At 60.4% G+C, this 18,118-nt stretch overlaps 3 protein-coding genes across 3 annotated transcripts; 2 read left to right on the top strand and 1 right to left on the bottom strand.

Annotated features, from left to right (window-relative positions):
- Positions 1-233: 233 nt before the first annotated feature.
- DNAAF19 (dynein axonemal assembly factor 19) lies at positions 234-5,975 on the top strand. Its single transcript, XM_074891822.1, has 4 exons — positions 234-467; positions 579-728; positions 3,695-3,827; positions 5,325-5,975. The coding sequence occupies exons 2-4, from the start codon at positions 586-588 to the stop codon at positions 5,796-5,798; spliced, it is 750 nt and encodes a 249-aa protein (XP_074747923.1). The 5' UTR covers positions 234-467; positions 579-585; the 3' UTR covers positions 5,799-5,975.
- A 2,075-nt stretch (positions 5,976-8,050) lies between these two features.
- Positions 8,051-9,302, top strand: FAM187A (family with sequence similarity 187 member A). The gene has a single exon (XM_074892323.1). The coding sequence runs from the start codon at positions 8,051-8,053 to the stop codon at positions 9,293-9,295; it is 1,245 nt and encodes a 414-aa protein (XP_074748424.1). The 3' UTR covers positions 9,296-9,302.
- Positions 9,303-10,619: 1,317 nt separating this feature from the next.
- Positions 10,620-16,954, bottom strand: GFAP (glial fibrillary acidic protein). Its single transcript, XM_074892241.1, has 9 exons — positions 16,469-16,954; positions 15,753-15,813; positions 15,311-15,406; positions 15,074-15,235; positions 14,077-14,202; positions 13,644-13,864; positions 13,398-13,441; positions 12,618-12,703; positions 10,620-12,295 (listed from the first exon to the last, which is right to left on the bottom strand). The coding sequence occupies exons 1-9, from the start codon at positions 16,933-16,935 to the stop codon at positions 12,254-12,256; spliced, it is 1,305 nt and encodes a 434-aa protein (XP_074748342.1). The 5' UTR covers positions 16,936-16,954; the 3' UTR covers positions 10,620-12,253.
- Between the last annotated feature and the right edge of the window lie 1,164 nt (positions 16,955-18,118).

The raw sequence follows: 18,118 nt of genomic DNA on the forward strand, positions 1-18,118 counted from the left end.
GGTGGCAGCGGGCCCGGCCGGGCCGCGCGAGGCGGCGGGGCCGGTTCTGTCAGGCGCGGCCGGGGCAGCCTCGCCGGGGCCTCGCGGGCGCTGCCCTGTTGCTATGGCGACGGGAGGCGCGGCCGCGCGCGGCGGCGGGAGCTCGGGTGGGGGCGGCGGCAGCTCGGGTGGGGGAGGCGGTGCTGTCGCGACAGAGCGAGCGGCTCCAGGGGCCGGCGGGGTGTCGGGGCCCGGCGGGGCTGTCGCGATAGGACTGAGGTTCCCAGCTGCCATCCATGTGTGCGGCCTGGCAGGGCTGTCACAATAGTAGTGGAGTCCCCAGGGCCAGCCCTGGCAGGACTATCGCCATAAGAGTGGGGTTGTCACGACGGGGCCAGGCCTGGCAGGGCTGTTGTGACAGGAGTGGGGGCTCTGAGGCCACCCCTGGCAGGGCTGTCACGACAGGAGTGGGGTCCCCGCGCACCCAGGTGAGGCCCTGTCCCGCGCATCACCTCCCATCCCCACAGGCCTCAGGTCCCTGCCAGGTCCCTGCCGGAGGGTCCCCAGAGCCACCTGCCCGCTCTCCTGGTTGGCGGCAGGGCCGGGATGGAGGCGGACGGAGCCCTCGACCACGCGGCGCTGGAGCGGGAGCTGCGGGCGGCAGTGGCGGCCGACGAGAGGCGGGAGAGGGAGAACGAGGCCAAGCTGCGGGCCGTGCGCCAGCGCGTCCCCTCCTACGAGGAGTTCAGGTCCGACGGGGGATGCCTGGGGCGGGGCGGGGGGATTCATGTGCTTCCCCACCCCAAAGGGCTTCGCCAACAGCGAAACTTTGCTTGGTGCTGGGTGCTCCAGCCTCACGGGTGAGTTTTGGAGCTCTTTATTTTGGAGCTCCGGTTCTGGGACCCCAGTGGGTTTTGAGCTCTAGACTTTGCCCTGAGGGGATTGAGCTGATTATCTGTGCTTTCTGCTCCGGGTGACCATGAGCTTGGCTTGACAGGGCAGCAAACCCAGCTTTAGGATTCCCAAAAAGGCCACAGCCCTGGTGGGACAGAAACTCAGCCTTGTGTAGGATCTTCCCCCAAAAAATCATCAGGTTGATGAGTGTGGGGTGAGATCTCAGCTGTTCCTCCCCGGAACAGCCAGCGCCAGGGGAGGTCCTCACGGTGGCCAAGCTGTGGAGCAGCAGTGGGATGGCACGCTGTCCCTGTTCCCAGCACGCTGTCGTCCTCTCCCCATTCCCAGGCACAACACCCACCCCCCAAGCCCCGCCGGCCTGCCCGGCCCTCCCTTTCCTCCCCGCACGCCCCGTGCCGTGGTGGTGGTGCAGAAGAGGGTGACGCCTGTCCCCGCGCACCCCGCCCAGCACGTTCATGCTCCCAAACCCATCACTGCTTTGTCCAAGGTGGTTTGGGAGCTGGTTTGAGGCCCAGGGGTGGCAGGGATGCTCCACAGAAGCAGCGCAGGGCACTCCCAACACCCACCCAAGTCCTGGATCCACCTCTAGATCCGTCTGGGGAAGTCCCTGTCCCTCAACATCCACAGACAGATTTGTAGGTGGATCCAGGACTTTGACCACCCCTTGGGACTAGATCAAATTCCATCCACGGCTTCACCTCTGTCTGCACTCAGTCATATCGTCTGATCCCTGAAAGGCAGAAAAACACTTTAAAATGGTGTTTTCTCCCCCAACTTTCTTGCCAGTCCCTATAAAGGGATTTTTTAGTTATTTTAAGCTGTTTTATCAGTGTATTGCTAACAGTAGAAGTAATCTGAGGGAGGTAACGGAGCAGCTTCTCTCTGTGGGTGCAGTGTCTTCACTCGTGTAGCCCACACTAGCATAGGAGCAGAGAGGTGGACCCCTTCAGAGATCTCCTGCCCGTTACTGGGAGGACCAACTGCAGGGATTCATCCCATGGGATGAGAGGAACCACCTGAGCCACCGAGTCTGGGCTGCTGTAGTTAGTTGCAGATGTCAGTGTAATAAGATGCCCAATTCAAGTAAATCCACAAAACGTACCTGCCCAGCACGCTGCAAGCTACCAAACAGTCCCTGGATGCTGTAAGAATTTAGGGTCTTTCCTCTGGAAGTCCCAAAGCCACAGAAACTTCAGTGTACCGTAAGAAAAAGGCAGGAGGAACCAACATCCCGCCAGTTCCCGAGGCTCTGGCTCTAGAGGAACTGTTGGGTGGAAATGCCCAGCTCCTGGGAGACGAGCCAGTCCCCGTGCTGGGGAGGAACCACGGTGCTTGCAGCCTACGGGGAAATTCCTGCCCCATTGGTCCTGACGACTGGATTAACACTGAGTGTGTGAGGAGGATGTGCCTGTCAAGTGCCCCCTGCTTGAAAAATCTTCTGTTTTCCTCTGACCCATCTCTGATGCTTCATGATCTCATTTGAATCCCCATCTTGTTTGATAGAATCACAGAATCACAGACTGGTTTGGGTTGGAAGGGACCTTGAAAGATCATCCAGTTCCACCCCCCCTGCCCCGGGCAGGGACACCTTCCACTAGCCCAGGTTGCCCAAAGCCCCGTCCAACCTGGCCTTGAACCCTTCCAGGGAGGGGGCAGCCACAGCTTCTCCGGGCAACCTGTGTGTGGTGGTTTAGCCCCTGCCGGGGTCTGAGACCACGCGGCCGCTGCCCCTCCCCCACAAAGGGAGTGAAATACAAAGCCCCAAGACTGAAATAAGGAAAGGTTTAATACAACAATGCAATAGCAACACAACCAACAACAACAATAACAATAACAGTAATAGTGATAGCAGTGAACAGAGCAAAATAGCTACCAAATACAGCAGTGGGAAGCACGATGTACAAAACCACGAGTGCACCGCGCTCCGCGCCAGGAAAATGTGACCTGCCAGGATGTGACGTCGGCATGGTATCTGAATAACCCGGCTAGAGCTTCCCCCCCCACTGCTGGGGAAACTTAACCCTATCCTGGTTAAACCAGGACACTGTGCCAGGGCCTCACCACCCTCACAGGGAAGAATTTCTTCCTTACGTCCAATCTAAACCTGCCCTCTGTCAGTTAAAAGCTGTTGCCCCTTGTCCTGTCACTGCAGGCCCTGGTAAAGTCTTTCTCTGACTTTCCTATAAGCCTCTTTATATACATTGAAAGGCCTCAGTAAGGTCTCCCCGAGCCTTCTCCTCTCCAGGCTGAACACCCCCAGCTCTCAGCCTCTCCCCACAGCAGAGCTGTCCCAGCCCTCAGACCATTCCCGTGGCCTCCTCTGGCCCCGCTCCAACAGGTCCACATCTGTCCTGTGCTGGGGACCCCAGAGCTGGACGCAGGGCTCCAGGGGGGTCTCACAAGAGCGGAGCAGATGGGCAGCATCCCCTCCCCTGACCCTGGCCACGATGCTCTGGATGCAGCCCAGGACACGGTTGGCTTTCTGGGCTGCAGGCGCACATTGCCAGGTCATGGTCAATTTTTCAGCCACCAGTACCCCCAAGTCCTTCTCTGCAGCGCTGCTCTCCATGCCTCCATCCCTGAGTCTGTACTGATATTGGGGATGGCCCCAGCCCAGGTGCAGGACCTTGCACTTGGCCTTGTTGAAGTTGATGAGGTTCACATAGGCCCACTCCTTCAGCCTGTCCAGGTCCCTCTGGATGATACATACTGCCTAAACTCAGAAATTGCCTCAGAGAAGAAGCTCAAAGCCTCACATTATTTGATGTTGCCAAGTATCCCATCCCCTTGTTGTCTGCAGGAACATTGTGCTGGCATCACACCTGAAGCCTCTAGAGAAAAAGGACAAGATGGGTGAGAGGAAGAACGTGCTGTGGAATCCCTGTGCAGTCCATGCCAAGGCCCCGCAAGCCAGCGACGTGGAAATGCCCCAGGTGAGGGACACACTTTCTGTGACTTTGTCCACATATAAAAATTACTCCAGAATAATTTGGGTATTATTTTAAAATGTGAGAGTTATTCATAAATAGATAACCACAGGGTTCACTCTTGGCCCCTACTTTGCATCTGACAAGGGCTTGCATCAGCTGCTCCAGGACGAGTCTGCTTCAGCCCTGTGGAATCTAAGACCAGTTGCACAGTGTCAGACCACTCCCAGTACCCCACCTCTGCTGGTGGCCAGTAACAGATTCTTGGGGAAGAGTGCCCTCCTTCGACTGCACCCTTCCAGCTGGCTGCAGTTTAGAGACAGAGAGCCCGGGCGGTGCATCTGGACCATCACATTTAATAGCCACAGACCACAGATCTTCCGTGAACGTGGCCAGTTCTCCCTCACCCCATGGTTTAACTCTGCATGATAAGGGAAAGTGCTATTTTGTTTTAAACCTGCTGCCTGATGAGTTCACTGGATGCTCCTCAGTTCTTCAGCTGTGGGAAACTAAACATTTTCTACCAGGTCATTTGTGGTTTGAGTGACATTTGTCCTGCCCCTCCCCCCCCCCCCAAGTCCTGGTCACTGGACGTGGAACTGGGGATGTTTCCTGGGGATGTTTCTCCTGGATTTTTTTTGACACCGAATTTCATTGGTCTGTTTATTATGAGATCTTTCTGCAACACTTCCAGGCAGCTTTGTGTTTTCTTGGACTGAGCAATGATCTCCCCAGAGCATATTCTGTTCCTAATCCCGTTAGCGCTTGGGCTCTGATCTGCAGAGCTTCTCCATGTTGTGTTTAGACCCAGCCTGATGTTGCTGTGCCTTGTTCTCGCTATCTGTGTAAAAGCCTGAACATTTTAATCCTCCTTCAAGTCTGTGCGTCGGTTAAGTCAGCGGTGATGAGTTCAGCAGTTCAATTACATCGAGTATAAAACAGGATTTCCTTTTATCTGGAGATGCCACACGGAGCTTTGTGCTCTCTGCCACAGATCCACGCGAATGCAGCCTGTTACGAGACGGTGTTAGGGCCATCTGCATATTGTCTGAGGTTTACATCTCCTATCTTTTATCTCCTCACTCCTTTGATTTGCCTCACAGTGCCCAAGATGGAGCAGAGGTTTTCACTGAACTACCCCAAACTCCAGGAGATCCCTTCCCGAGCAGTGCTGGTGGGTCCAGACTGGGCAGCGTGTCTGGTTCTGGTCGGGGTTGGGGTTACACCACTACTGGTCTGTGTTCATCTGCACCAGCTTTCATGTCTCATCCATTCTTCCATTATTTTCCTCTGAAGTCCCTCTGGTTTCTGTGGGGCTTGAGGAACCTGGAATTTCTTATCTTTATGTTTTGCCACCTCACGAGCTTTCTGCAGCCCTTTGTGCTATCAAAGCCTGTATTAAAAACATCTCAGACATCTGCAGGTTGTTCAGGGCTGGGGGGTGATAAAAATCTTCAACTGGGAACAAAACAAAAGGAACTGGATAACTGTTTTTTCCTTCAGGAACTGGATCAACTGCCCAGAACCTCTGCCGAATTTTACAGAGATTGGCGCAGATGCTTAAAAAGCGGAAGAGAAAAATACCAGTTTTTGCTTGAACTCAGAGGGAAGGCCTTGGGCAGAATTTTTCAGGCTGACTTGGGCTTTGGCCTCCTGGGTGAATTCCTTACGGTGCTGGCAGAGAACATCTGTCACGAAGACAGAGATGCCATCCTTCAGATCTTACAGAGCCTTTCAGGCACCAAGCGCTTCGGGTTAAACGTGGATCTTCTGAGCAAGGCAGAGAAGGAGAGCAGCAGGGATTTGTTTAGGAAGCTGCAGAACATGGGTGGGGATTACCGGACCGCTGGCCATCCCAGCAGCCCAGCTGGCTGTGGAGCAGAAAGGGAAGCCCCCCTCATGGACAGCAGCCTGCAAAGGGAAGCCGAGGAGGAAACGAGAGTGATGGAGCTGAGGAAACGTTACCAGGTCAACTGAAGGAGCAGAAGCACCAGGGTCGTGCAGAGACAGAGTGGAAAAGAGTCTTGAAGCTTGACTTTGTCATCACTGTGTGAAACGGAGAAATGGGATGTTTCTGGAGCATTGCTGTACATTTCTCTGCACCTGGGAGCCACCCAGAGCAATAGTTCTGCACAAATAAAGGTTAGTTACCGAGAGGACTGTGTTGTGATCTCTGGGGCAGGGTGTCCTCACAGAACTCCTCTGTGAGAATCTCTTAGATGAGGAGAACAACCGAGGAAAGGAAAAAATTGGCTGGTATTTTGAAGGAGAAACCAGACCTCAAATTATCCCTTCCCTTTGTCATCTCTGTCCGTTGTCACTCAGGGGATTTAAGGAATGTAATCAATGACACTTCATGTTTATCCATGCAGCCACTGGAGGTAGAATGGGCTGATGGAGGTGGAGGTGCTGTGCCAGGTGGTATATCTGGGACCGATCGAACCCGCTATTTTATTATTATTTTACCTCAAACAGCAGGGCACGGGGTAAACCTCAGAGATCCTGTCACCTCATGGTCCTGTGATCTCAAACACTACCTGGTTTGCCAAAATTCCACACAAATTGAAATGTAGAAAGAACTGACAGGCATCAGTCCAACAAAGAAACTCTCCAGAGCTGCTAATAGTGTGTCTAAATTGAGTTGCACTTCTGTTCTGGCTGCAGACCAGAGAGGCCCTCAGATGGCACAGCTCCGCACCTACCCACCGAGCTCTCTTGCAGTTCTGCTCTGGGAGGATCCTCAGGCTTCTCCCAAGGGTGCTGAGCAGCCCCGTGTGTGTTACATTGCTCACACTGCCTTGAAACCATCTCAGCAACAACTGTCAGGTCCATTTTGTTCCAAAACCCATCTAGTGGAGCAAAAGGGCACCCTCTCGCCGTGGCAGACTATTCCCATCCCTCTCCCACCTTCTCTGTAGAAACCACAGGGCACCTAATTGCAGGCTTCAGATTCATCTCTGGGCCTGGTACTTGAATGTTGGGCTTTGTGGCTTCTGTCTTGGGGACATCTGTGTCCCTGCAGTCTGTTGTGGGGGCCGCTCCTCTTGCCTTTGGGTAACACTTGCAAACCCGAGGACTTGCAGAAAGCCAAGAGTTGAAGTCTTAAACAAACCAAGAAGATGCTGGAGTTACGCGAGGTCAGGATGGAGGATGCTGATGCAGGAACAGCCCTGACACAACGGTTCCAGCTCTGGTAGGAACAGGCACGGCGCTTTCAGCAGTCCCGAGGCCCAGCGCTTGCACTCACGTCCTATGTCAAGGATGGGAGCAGCCAGCTGCATCCCCATCGCTTGGGGAAAGGCAAAATAACTGTGGTTTAGTGAGAAGACTCGGGAGAAATGCAGTACAGGAGAGGGTGTGTGAATGTTTATGAGGGGACGGGCTGTTAGACCAGCCGGGATGCGTTTCCCAACAGTCAGTTCATGGTCTGACCAAGAAGTGCCAGTAGCTGAGCTGAAGGTCAGAGTCAGTGGGGAGCAAACAGCTCCCTGTCACCGTAGGAGAGATGCATTTAAGGCCTCTACGGCCAGTTCCAGCATCAGCCCAGGCAAGGCTGATGTGAGCAAAAAGACTCAGTCACTCAGAGAGGGAGAGTCTCAGACATTACCTGTGTGGAGGGGCTTCAGTCACAAACCCTTGGGAAGCCAACAGGGAGGACATAGAAGTCTAAATACTGTGTTTGAAGCCTCTTCTTCTGGGCCACGGAGGTCAGCTGCCATTGGGAGAGGGTCTTCTCTGGGTTCGTTGTGCTTAGAGGGGTCAGAGCAATAATTCACATTTACTGCATGTGGGTCTTTCAGGAAGATGGTGGCAGTTCCCTTGTTCCCACCACGGTTCCCATCGCTGCCCCTTCCCTCCGAGGCTGCGCTGCACAAAGGACCTGCCCGCTCGTTGCCCGGGCGCCGATGACAACACTCCAGAGCAGCTGGGGGAGAGGAGAGGTTCTGGAGCCCATGTGGCAGGGGACAGCCAGCCAGGGGAGGGACAGAGTGCTTCCCGACAGATATTCCTCTGGGATGGGGTATTCGAGCCGCTGCTCGACCCCTGCTGTCAGCCACACGCGGTGCAGGCGGGGGGTCATTTGCAAACCTCATTTTTGGTGAGCGAGCTGGTGTGTACGTTGTCCCTGCCCGGCGCTGGCACTGCTGACCCCGTGCGCGGGCTCCTGCTGTCCCCACCGAGGACGCAGTGCCTGGTTAGTTCTGCTGCCTGCAGAGACCAGCGGTGCGATGGAGACGAGGCTGCTGGGAGCCGCCGCTCTCCTCTGCCTGGTAGATGTTCTCCAGGCTTTTGCAATTGAAGACAAAGGAGATGTGTTCAGGAGAATGGCTTGTCCCTCTTTCCTGATGTTCGACAACGCCGCTTACTTGGCTGACATGACCTTCGAGCTCCCTTGCAATTGCAAGCCTGAAGAGGTCTCCTCTGTCGTCTGGTACTTCCAGAAGGACCTGGGCAGCCACAAAACCACAGTCCTGACGGACTTTGCTGGCACCGTGGTTGTTGACTCGGGCCATATTCACACAGGCAGCAGCGTGCTGAAGCGTTTCAGCATCCGAATGTTCAGTCTCATCGTCTTCCGAGCCCAGGTGACGGACTCGGGGCACTACCTGTGCGGCACTAAGCAAGGGGACTTCTTTTATGGCTACGACGTGGACGTGCAGCCCACCAAGGACATCGCGGTGGCTTTTGTGGACAGAGGCCAGCACGTCCAGGATGACTACACGAAGCAGCTCTTCAGCCTCTTCACCACCTTCTGGGACTGGACCAGATGTGACCGCTGCGGGGTGAGAGGTGAGCAGCGGCGCATCGGGCTCTGCTACGTGCAGAGCGCCCAGCTGCACCCCCGATACCGCACCGCTGTGCCCAACGTCACGTCCTGCGGCTCAAGGGCCGTCCCTGCCCGTTTCCAGCACCCTGCCCGCCTCCGGAGACCTGAGGTGGCCGTCCGAAGCTGCCTGAGCCCTTGCCTGAAGGAGAAGGTCCCTGAGGAAGGCGTGCAGGCCATCTCCAATGTCATTGCCAAGCTGGGCGAGAAGCCCTGGCTGCCCCGCGTCCCCACGCAGTTTCACAAGCAGCCCGTTGGGAGCGGCCTGATCATCGCGTGCCCAGGAGCCCGGCCTGAGCACGCCGTGGCCTGGGACAAAGGCTCCGTCCGGCTCTACCGCTCCCGCTACCTCGTCAGCGTCAACAAGAGCATGCGGGTCTTCATCGACCACGGAAACCACCTGCACATCCAGCGGCTCCGGGTCAGAGACGGAGGCACCTACTTCTGCTGGCGGGAGGGCGAGATGGTGGCCGGCTTCCGGCTCAGTGTGACCCGCCAGCCGCGGCGCCGGCGGGCGCTCCAAGATCCCGAGACAATGTACGCCGTCAGGATCATCGGCATGAGCTACGCCGTCATCAGCGTCATCTTCATCGTCATCCACGTGTGCCGCTGCTGCTGGCAGGCGTTCAGGGGCCCTGCCAGGACGTGACAGCCCCACCACGGCCCCCACCAGGCTCTCTCACGCCTCGGACCATCCTCCCGTTAGACATTTCCAACGTTCCGACCGTTAGAAATCCCAGGGCGCTGCCAGCACCCTCCCACCCTCCCCTTTGGGTCGAGAGCGTGACAGCGAGGACCGACGTGGAAAAGTCCCCGCGCCGCAGGCTGGCACGGCGCAGCCGGGGCGGGAGGGGGTTTCACACCGCCGCGACTCGGGCCTGGCTCTGCTGCTGGGGGGTTTGGTTTTAAGCTCAATACAGTCCTTTTCACAAGAATACTTGGATTTGTTGCAAGATTTTCTGGCCAAGCTCTGCAGAGTTCTCGAACTGCATCAGTGATTTATTAGGGCTGTTTTTCTAAGATGCTGCTAAAAAGATCCACCAAACTATTTTAATCCAATTAATTCTTGCTTTTCTTAGCCTTTTTCTTTACTTTTTTCATTGCTGAGAACTTTGAGTGCCAGCGTTTCAAAACACTCAATGTTCCTTTGAGCTCCTTAGCTGGAGCAAACCCATTTTTTTTTTAATTTTGGTTTAAACATCTTTTCTTTTTGGAAAAAAAAAAAAAAATTTCAAATTAATCTGGTGATTTTCTTCAGAAATTTCTCTGGGTTTTGATTCTTTTTTTAACTCACCCAACGCAGCACAGACTTGTGAGTCAATATTTATGCCTGACAAAATTATTATGCGTGTCGCCCAAAGAGGGTGGCATCCCTACAGGGTTTAGGTGGCCCCTTGCTTGCTCCTCAGCGTGGAGCAGGGCTTCCCCGCGGGGCTCCTCTCCACTCCTTTTTTCAAGGATTGAGGATTTCAGCTTTCCCAAGAGAACTCCTGCTGTGCAGGAGGGCAGCCCTGAGGGTCCCAGCGGTGCTCAGGCCCTGAACCACGTAGAGGACGTGCAGGATCTCCAATCCCCCATCAGTCCTGACAGCTGCAGCCGATCCCAGGAGCTTCCCGGGAGCCGCAGCCCAGGTTTGTGTGGGGAAGGAGCTGAGTGTGAGGTTGAAGGATCCCGAGCAGATCCCTGCTTCCCCTCCCTCCCTCCCGGGAAGGGGCTCTCTCCCACCCTGCTGCCTGGCTGCCGGCTCCGGGGGGGGGCGGTATTCCTGCACCCCCCCACTGTGTTGCAGTCCCTTAGGGGTGTCGACCCCTGAGGCATTGCCGTGCCTTGGGCTACAGCCCCGAGCTTGCACCCCGGCAACTCTGAGCCTGGTTTGGGCTCCTGAAGGGCCTCGCCCCTCGCCTAATGCCAAATAACCTCCGGCACTGCCTGCGGAGAGGCAGGTTGCAGGCACGACCGTGGAAGCACCACACTCATGTTTTAGCTTTATTTCTCATCTCAAGCTGCCGCAGGTGTTAGTGCATTAATTCAGTAGCAACGTGGGCTGCAAAGCACCAGCCCGAGGCTGCTCGAGGGGGACCGAGTACCCCGGGCCACTGCCATCCCACCCTGGATGCCAAACCCCTGGGTTTCTGGAGTCAGGAGCTGCAAAACACGGGGGGACAGAGGGGACAAGGGGGGTGGCATCCGAGTGGCATCCCCTGTGCTCGTCCCGAAGGGCTTGCAGGCTACGAGAAGTGCTGCTGGGCCGTTGCTCCTATGTTAGGTGGCATCAGGGCAGGTTCCGCTCGTGGTCAGTAGCTAAATCGAAGGTGGGAACGGGGGCTGCGGGTGGGCACTGGGCTGGGCGACAGCCCTGGGTGGGCTGGTGGCACGTGGTGGACTGGGGGGAGCACGGGAGGACAGACGGGGGGCAGGGGGACAGGGCCACGTGGAGCCCAGGGACAAGGGATTTCTTCCAGCCCCATCTTGAATGCCCGTGCTGGGGGGGGCCTGGGCTCCTCGCGTGGCAGCGATTGTCACCAGGGCAGCCCCAGTCCCCCTGGCTCCTGGTGTGACCCCAGGCAGGACGGGCAGGACGGGGATGGCTCCGTCCGTCCTCCCCATCGCTCCTGGGTTGCGGGAGGCACCTCTTACTGTGAGAGCACCCGTGGGTGCCCCGACACCCTCCTCTGTCTCCTCTGCACTCCCCTCCTCTCCATTTTCACCTGCGTGGGACCCCCCCAGGCGAGGGCCCAGGCGCACGGCCGTGGGTCACCCCTCGCCACGAGCCCCTCGGGACTGTTTGTCCCCACCATGGTGATGGGGACACCTTGATGGTGGACACTCAGTGGGGGCCAGGACAGGCCCATGGCTCTGTGCCAGGAGAAGTCCTCGAGGCCACCCAGCCTGCTGTGCCCACCACAAACCACCCCGGACACCCCAGCGTCCCCAGGAACCCCTCGTTATTCCCATCTCATCACCCTTTGACACCGCCCCGACAGCACCTGCCTCTCCATCCTCCTTCCTCCTGCCCCTGCCTCTGGGCTAAGCCCACCCGATGCTTGGTGATGGGGAAATGTCCCTCACCAGCCAGTTCCTTGCACCCTGCAGCCCCCCCAGCCCAAGGGTGCTCAGGGCCTGGGTACACTGGGGAGATTTGGGGTGGCCTCCCAGACCAGGGAGAGGGCAGCAAGGTGGGGTGCAGGGAGAGGTGCTCTTGGCACCGTCGTCTTGTCCGGCTGGCGCACAGAGATGGAGCCAGGACAGCCTCTCTCCCTGGGCACTGGAGACCCAGGGTGAGCGCAGACACGGCCCCAAAACCGCCGGCTCCTCCGTGCCGTGGGGACGTGGCAGCGTCCTGGCAGGGGAGCTCAGCTCTGCCCAGCACCGCTCGCGTGCCCCGGGTATTGCCCATCCCCTCGCCGCACTGTGTCCACTTCAACGGGTGCTCTGCTGGCAGCCAGCCCCGAACAGGGTGTCAGCGCGGTGGGTGGGAGGGAGGTGCCCCCCCGAAGCACCGCCGGCTCCTCCCGTGACCCGTGCCCGGCCACGGGCTCCCTTGTACCATCGGACAGGACCTGCGGAGCTACAGCTACAAGCGTGTGGCTGCTGCGGCTCCTCCGCCCTACGGCTCCTCCTTGTGCTCCTGCTTGGACTCCTTGATCACCTGGACGCAGAGGGAGAGGGACCATCACCCCGGGCTCGGGCTCTCCTCCCGGGCTGAGCCTGTCCGGGCTCTGAACGACCTCGGGGACAGGGACGGGGGATGGTTTTCTCTATGAGCTGCCAGGCTCAGCCCCACCAGGGCCCAGAGCCAGTTCGTGCCGTGCTCTCAGGGCACTGGGGTCACTGGTTCCCTGCCTGGGCTGGTCCTGGGGCTGAAGGTTGGTGGCCCCATGTCCATGATGAGTGACCCCCTTGGGGACACGCCGTGGGGAGGCGGGGGTGGAGGGGAGACAGCGTGGGTGACACGGATAAGGACTTCCCACCTCTCCGTCTCTGGTCTCCACAGTTTTGACCACGATGCTCCTCTTCACGTGGGCTTCAGACACGGATTTAGTGTCCAGGCTGGTCTCTAGGGGACACGGGCAGGACACGGGGGTGACCCAGTGCCCAGGGAATGGCTCCTCCAGACCCACTCAAGTGAGGGGGCCCAAAGGGAACAGGTTGGGCTGGAGAACCCTGAACCAGGGGACACACTGGCCCCGGGGATGTGACCAGCCTCAGGGACACTGTGGGCCTCAGGGACATGACTGGCCTTGGGGGTGTGATTGGTGACATTCTTGGCCTTGGGATGTGGCTGGCACCGGGGATGTGGCTGGCTTTGGGAAGTGATTAGCCTTGGGGACACGGCTCTGTGGACATGATTGGCCTTGGGAATGTGGTTGGCCATGGGGACACGGGTGGCTTTGGGATGTGATTGGGCTTGGGGACAGGGCTGTCCTTGGGGACACAGTTGTCACTGGGGACACAATTAGCCTTGGGAATGTGGTTGGCACTGGGGACATGGTGATGTGGTCAGTCAGCCTTGGGGACATCACTGGCCTTGGGGACATGCTCGGCTTTGGGATGTGGCCATGGCACACTCCTCCCCCCATCCTGGGAGAACCCAGGAGTCCTGGCTCCTTGAGATTTGGAGGAAAAACTCTTGGTCCCTCCAGATGGGGCAGGGATGGTCAAGACAGTGTCTCCTCCCACTGAGCCCCTGGAAGCCACCCCTGCTTGTGCCACCATCCCAGCCCCCACCCCACGCGTGGCCACGGCCTCACCTCGGATCTGCAGGTTGGAGAAGCTCTGCACAGGGATGGTGATCCTGCAGGAGCGACGCGGGGTGTTGGGAGGAGCATTGGGGTCCTGCTGCCCCCCTGCACACCGGCTCAGCCCTGCCCGGGGCTGGGGCAGGAGGGCTGGAGGATGGTCCGACACCCCCGAGGGGACCACAAGGATTTGGGGATGGTTTGGGACATGGCCGGGGAAGGGGAAGGGGCAGGATGAAGCCCCCGCTCTGCCATCACCTGCTCTCCTCGCCCTCCAGCAGTTTGCGGTACGTGGCGATCTCCATGTCCAGGGCCAGCTTGACGTTGAGCAGATCCTGGTAGTCCTGCAGGTGCCGGGCCATCTCCTCCTTGAGGCTGCAGGTGTCCTCCTCCAGCCGCACCACCGTGTCCTGGTAGCCGGCCGTCTCCAGGGCGTAGCGCTCCTCCAGCTCCCGCAGCTGCCTCTCCAGGGACTCGTTCTGGGGGACCCCGAGGGGACGTGACACCCTCCACCGCCACCTTCTCCCAGGAGCTCGTGGCTCTCCGGGGTGCCCACCCATCGCCCACCCTTGGGGACCAGCCATTCCCCCAGCAGTGGGTGGGGGTCCCCACCACCGTGACAGGGAGCCCCATGGTGGTGGCAGCCCCCCGAGGCCCTGTCCCCCACCTGCACCCTGCGGCCGTCACCTACCGAACCCCGCAGAGCCTCCAGGTCGCAGGTGAGGGCCTGGAGCTGGCGCCGGTACTCGCTGGCCTCCTGCTTGGCGGCGCGCAGGGCCTCTGCGTGCCGCGCGGCTGCGGCCGTCAGGTCTGCGAACTGGGGGGGGGGCACGTGCCATGGGATGTGTCCCGGTGGCACACGGCGTGGGGACACAGCCCTGCTCTGCTCCACTGCAGGGACGTGGCCCCACCAGCACGTGGCACGGAGAAACGTCCCCGACCCAGCAGGGTGGTGGGACAGTGCTCATGGGACGTGTCCCCAGTGCTGTGTGTCACTGGGGACGTGTCCCTGCTACTGGGGCAGGAGGGGACAGTGCACATGGGACACGCCCTTGGTGTGGCCCTGGGGACATGTCCCTGTTCCTGCAGCAGGCAGGGACAGGCGGGACATCCCCAACGGCGCGTGTCCTGGGGACATCCCAGCTCCCGTGGGGGGGCCGTGGCCCCAGCAGCACGTGTGGTGGGGACACATCCCTGCTGCCACGGGAGGAAGGGACAGCACACACGGGACGTGCCCCCAGCAGCACGTGGTGCTGGGTGGAAGGGACAGCGCACGTGGGGCACATGGCCGGTGGCACGTGTCGTGGAGACGTGTCCCTGCTCCCTTGAGGTGACGGGACAGTGGACACGGGACACATCCCTGTCAGCAGGTGTTGCTGGGGACATGTCCCTGCTGTGCGGGTGGGAGGACGGTGCCTTTGGAAGCCACCGGGAACGTGTCCCTGCTCCTGCGTGTGTGACCTGTCACTGGGAACACACCTTACGGACCGTGCCCACGTGATGCACCACGGGGGACACATCCCTGCTCCCCACAGGGACCAAGCCCGGACACGGGACCCAAGCGGGGACAGCGGGGATCCCAAACCCCACCCGCCACCACCAGGCAGAGCCGCCCAGCCCGGAGGAGGTGACATCCCGAAGGGGACAGCCAGGCCCCCCACCCGCTGGGTGACCGGCTCCCGCCGCACCTTGGACTTGTACCACTCCTCGGCCTCCTGGACGTTGCTGGCGGCCGCGGCCTCGTAGCGGCTGCGGATGTCGCGCAGGGCGGCCGCCAGGTCCGGCTTGCTCGCGTCCACCTCGACGTGCCCCCGCTGCCGGGCCAGCTGCTCCTGCAGCTCCCGCAGCTCCTGGGGGGACAGCGGGGCTCAGCCCGGCCCCGGCCAGCCCCGGGGCTCCCCCCCCAGCCCCCCGCGCGGGGTTACCTCCTCGTGGGCCTTGCGGAGGAAGGCGACCTCGTCCTGCAGCGTCGCCACCCGCCGCTCCAGGTCCAGGCGTGCCAAGGCAGCGGCGTCCACGTCCTGCCGGGGGGGGGACAGGAGGGACCGTCCCCAGGGCCCGCTCCCTCCCGAGCTGTCTGGCCCTGCCTGTTCCTGCCCATCCCTGCCCCGTTCTGCCCATCCTAATGCACCCCAGTCCCTCACTGCCTGCTCCTGCCCATCCCTGCCCGCTCCTGCCCATCCCTGCCTGCTCCTGCCCATCCCTGCCCATCCCTGCCTGCTCCTGCCCATCCCTGCCTGCTCCTGCCCATCCCTGCCCATCCCTGCCTGCTCCTGCCCATCCCTGCCCGTCCCTGCGAGAGGCTGAGCTGGGGGCTGAGCCCCCGGGGTGCAGGATGGGGGCGCAGGGTCCGGCCCCTGCCCTCACCTGCCTGTAGGCAGCCAGGTTGCTCTCGGCCTCCAGCCGCAGGGTCACCTCGTCCCGCAGCCTGCGCCGGAGCAGAGAGACACCGTAACTCACTCAGCACCGTTACTCAGCACCGTAACTCACTCAGCATCGCTCCTCATTAGGCACCGTTCCTCGTTAGGCACGGTACTCATTAGGCACTGTTACTCGTTACACTGAGCCCCAGGGATGGACCCCCCGGGCCGACGCAGCCCCAGGCCCAGCACCCACGCCCTGTGTCGGAGCGTGTGCCCATCCCACCGCCCCCGCCACCGTCCCGCACTGCTCCCACGGTCACCCTGGTCCCTGTTGCCACCCGTGGCCCCATCACCACCCTGGTGCCCACCACTGCCTGGTCCCCAGGGCTACCCTGGTCCTGATGGCCACCCTGGTCTCTGTCTCAGTGGCATCCTGGGGATACCTGGGGACACCCTGGTCCCCATCCTGGTCCTTGCCACAGCCCTGGTCCCCAGGACGACCCTGATCACCATCCTGGTGGCCATCTCGGTCCCTGCTACCACTCTGTCCCAGTGGCCACTCTGGTCCTGGCAGTCACCCTGACTCCCATCCCAGGGGCCACTCTCAGTCCTGTCCTGGTGGCCACCTTGCTCCCCATCCCCAGCCCGGTTCCCATCACCACCCTGGTCATGGTGGCCACCTTGGGCCCCAGGGCTACCCCAAGCGGGGCAGAGCCTTACTTCTGCTGGAGGCTGCCCAGGTCCTCGGCGAGGTTCTCCTTCTCGATCTCCAGACGGGCCTTGGCGGTGGCCAACTGCTCCACGTGGCACCGCAGGTCACGCAGCTCCTCCTGGTAGACGTCGGCCAGACGCGAGGGCTCCTGCTCCCGCGCCTGGTTCAGCTCCACCACCAGCACCTTGTTCTGCTGCTCCAGCAGCCGGACCTTCTCGATGTAGCTGGCGAAGCGGTCGTTGAGCTCCATCATCTCCACCTTCTCGTTGGTGCGCGTCTCCCTGAACTCCGAGTTGAGCGCCGCGGCCAGCGAGAAGTCCATCTTGCCCAGCCCCAGGCGGGCACCCGTGCGGGGACCTGGCTGGGTGCTGCGGGGAGCCCGGAGCCGGGCGGGGGGGCTGGCGGGAAGCACCCGGTAGCCCGGGGTGGCGGGGCCGAAGCGGCGGCCGTAGGAGGACGGCCGCTGGCTCTCCATGCCGAAGGGGTGGGCGCGATGTGCCCGGCCCGGGGGTTTTATGCAGCCCGGGGGCCCTCAGCCCCGCCGGCCGCCCCGGCACTGGCCACCGGCCAGGGAGCCAGAGGCCCGGCACAACGGCGCGGGGGGACGTGCCCTGGCACCCAGCCCGGGCACCGCGGCACGGCCCCCTGCCCCCGCGGCGGGCACAGGGGGGGCCGGGGCACACGCCAGGCTGGGAGGCAGAGCCGTGGCCGTGGGCACCTGTGGGGCAGCCGGTGGGTGGGTGCTGGGTGCGAGGCTGGGTGCAATGCCATGGGGCACCAGGGGTGCTGGGGGCAACGCTGCAGGGCTCCGTGGGTGCGGGATACAGTCCCGTGGGGCAGCGTGGGTGCTGGGTGCAATGCCGTGGGGTCCCACGGGTGCTGGGTGAGGTGTCCCAGGGTGCTGGGTGCAGTGTCCCAGGGTGCTGTGGGTGCTGGGTGCAGTGTCCCTGGGTGCTGTGGGTGCTGGGTGCACACACACGTCCACACACCCATGTCCACACACACACACACACACGCGTCCATCCTCCCATACCCATGTGCACACACACACACACCCACCACGTGCAACACACACGCACACACCTACCCTGGCACATCTATGTGCACACACATGTAGTGTGCAGACACACACACGCTGCTTCCCCTGCACGCGCCTGCACACACCCATCGCCCCTTCCACGGGCACACACCATGCACGGGCACGGCCACCCCACTGCACAGCACGGCACATGGGAGCACACATGGGCACACACACGTGCGCACACACACTCACACGCACATGTTCAAACACACACTCACACTCTCACACATACACACTCACACTCTCACACACCCACATACACAGACTCACACACTCACACACACACTCTCACATACTCACACTCTCACACACACACTCATACTCTCACACACACACTCACACACACACTCACGCTCTCATACTCTCTCACACACACACGCTCTCACACACACACGCTCTCACACACACACGCTCTCACACTCTCACACACACACTCATACACACACTCGCTCTCACACACACACGCTCTCACACACACACGCTCTCACACACACACTCTCACATGCTCACACACACACACACTCACACACACACTCACACTCTCACACTCACACTCACTCACACACACACGCTCATA

This window comes from Strix uralensis, chromosome 22 (assembly GCF_047716275.1).
Source record: "Strix uralensis isolate ZFMK-TIS-50842 chromosome 22, bStrUra1, whole genome shotgun sequence".
Classification (NCBI taxonomy): domain Eukaryota; kingdom Metazoa; phylum Chordata; class Aves; order Strigiformes; family Strigidae; genus Strix; species Strix uralensis.

Coding starts and splice junctions, on each gene's coding strand:
- DNAAF19 (XM_074891822.1), top strand. CDS start 586: ATGGAGGCGGACGGAGCCCTCGACCACGCGGCGCTGGAGCGGGAGCTG. Junction 729..3,694: donor CCCTCCTACGAGGAGTTCAG/GTCCGACGGGGG, acceptor TGTTGTCTGCAG/GAACATTGTGCTGGCATCAC. Junction 3,828..5,324: donor GCGACGTGGAAATGCCCCAG/GTGAGGGACACA, acceptor TTTTTCCTTCAG/GAACTGGATCAACTGCCCAG.
- GFAP (XM_074892241.1), bottom strand. CDS start 16,935: ATGGAGAGCCAGCGGCCGTCCTCCTACGGCCGCCGCTTCGGCCCCGCC. Junction 15,814..16,468: donor CTGGGCAGCCTCCAGCAGAA/GTAAGGCTCTGC, acceptor GCTCCGGCGCAG/GCTGCGGGACGAGGTGACCC. Junction 13,865..14,076: donor TGGAGGCTCTGCGGGGTTCG/GTAGGTGACGGC, acceptor GGGGTCCCCCAG/AACGAGTCCCTGGAGAGGCA.
- FAM187A (XM_074892323.1), top strand. CDS start 8,051: ATGGAGACGAGGCTGCTGGGAGCCGCCGCTCTCCTCTGCCTGGTAGAT.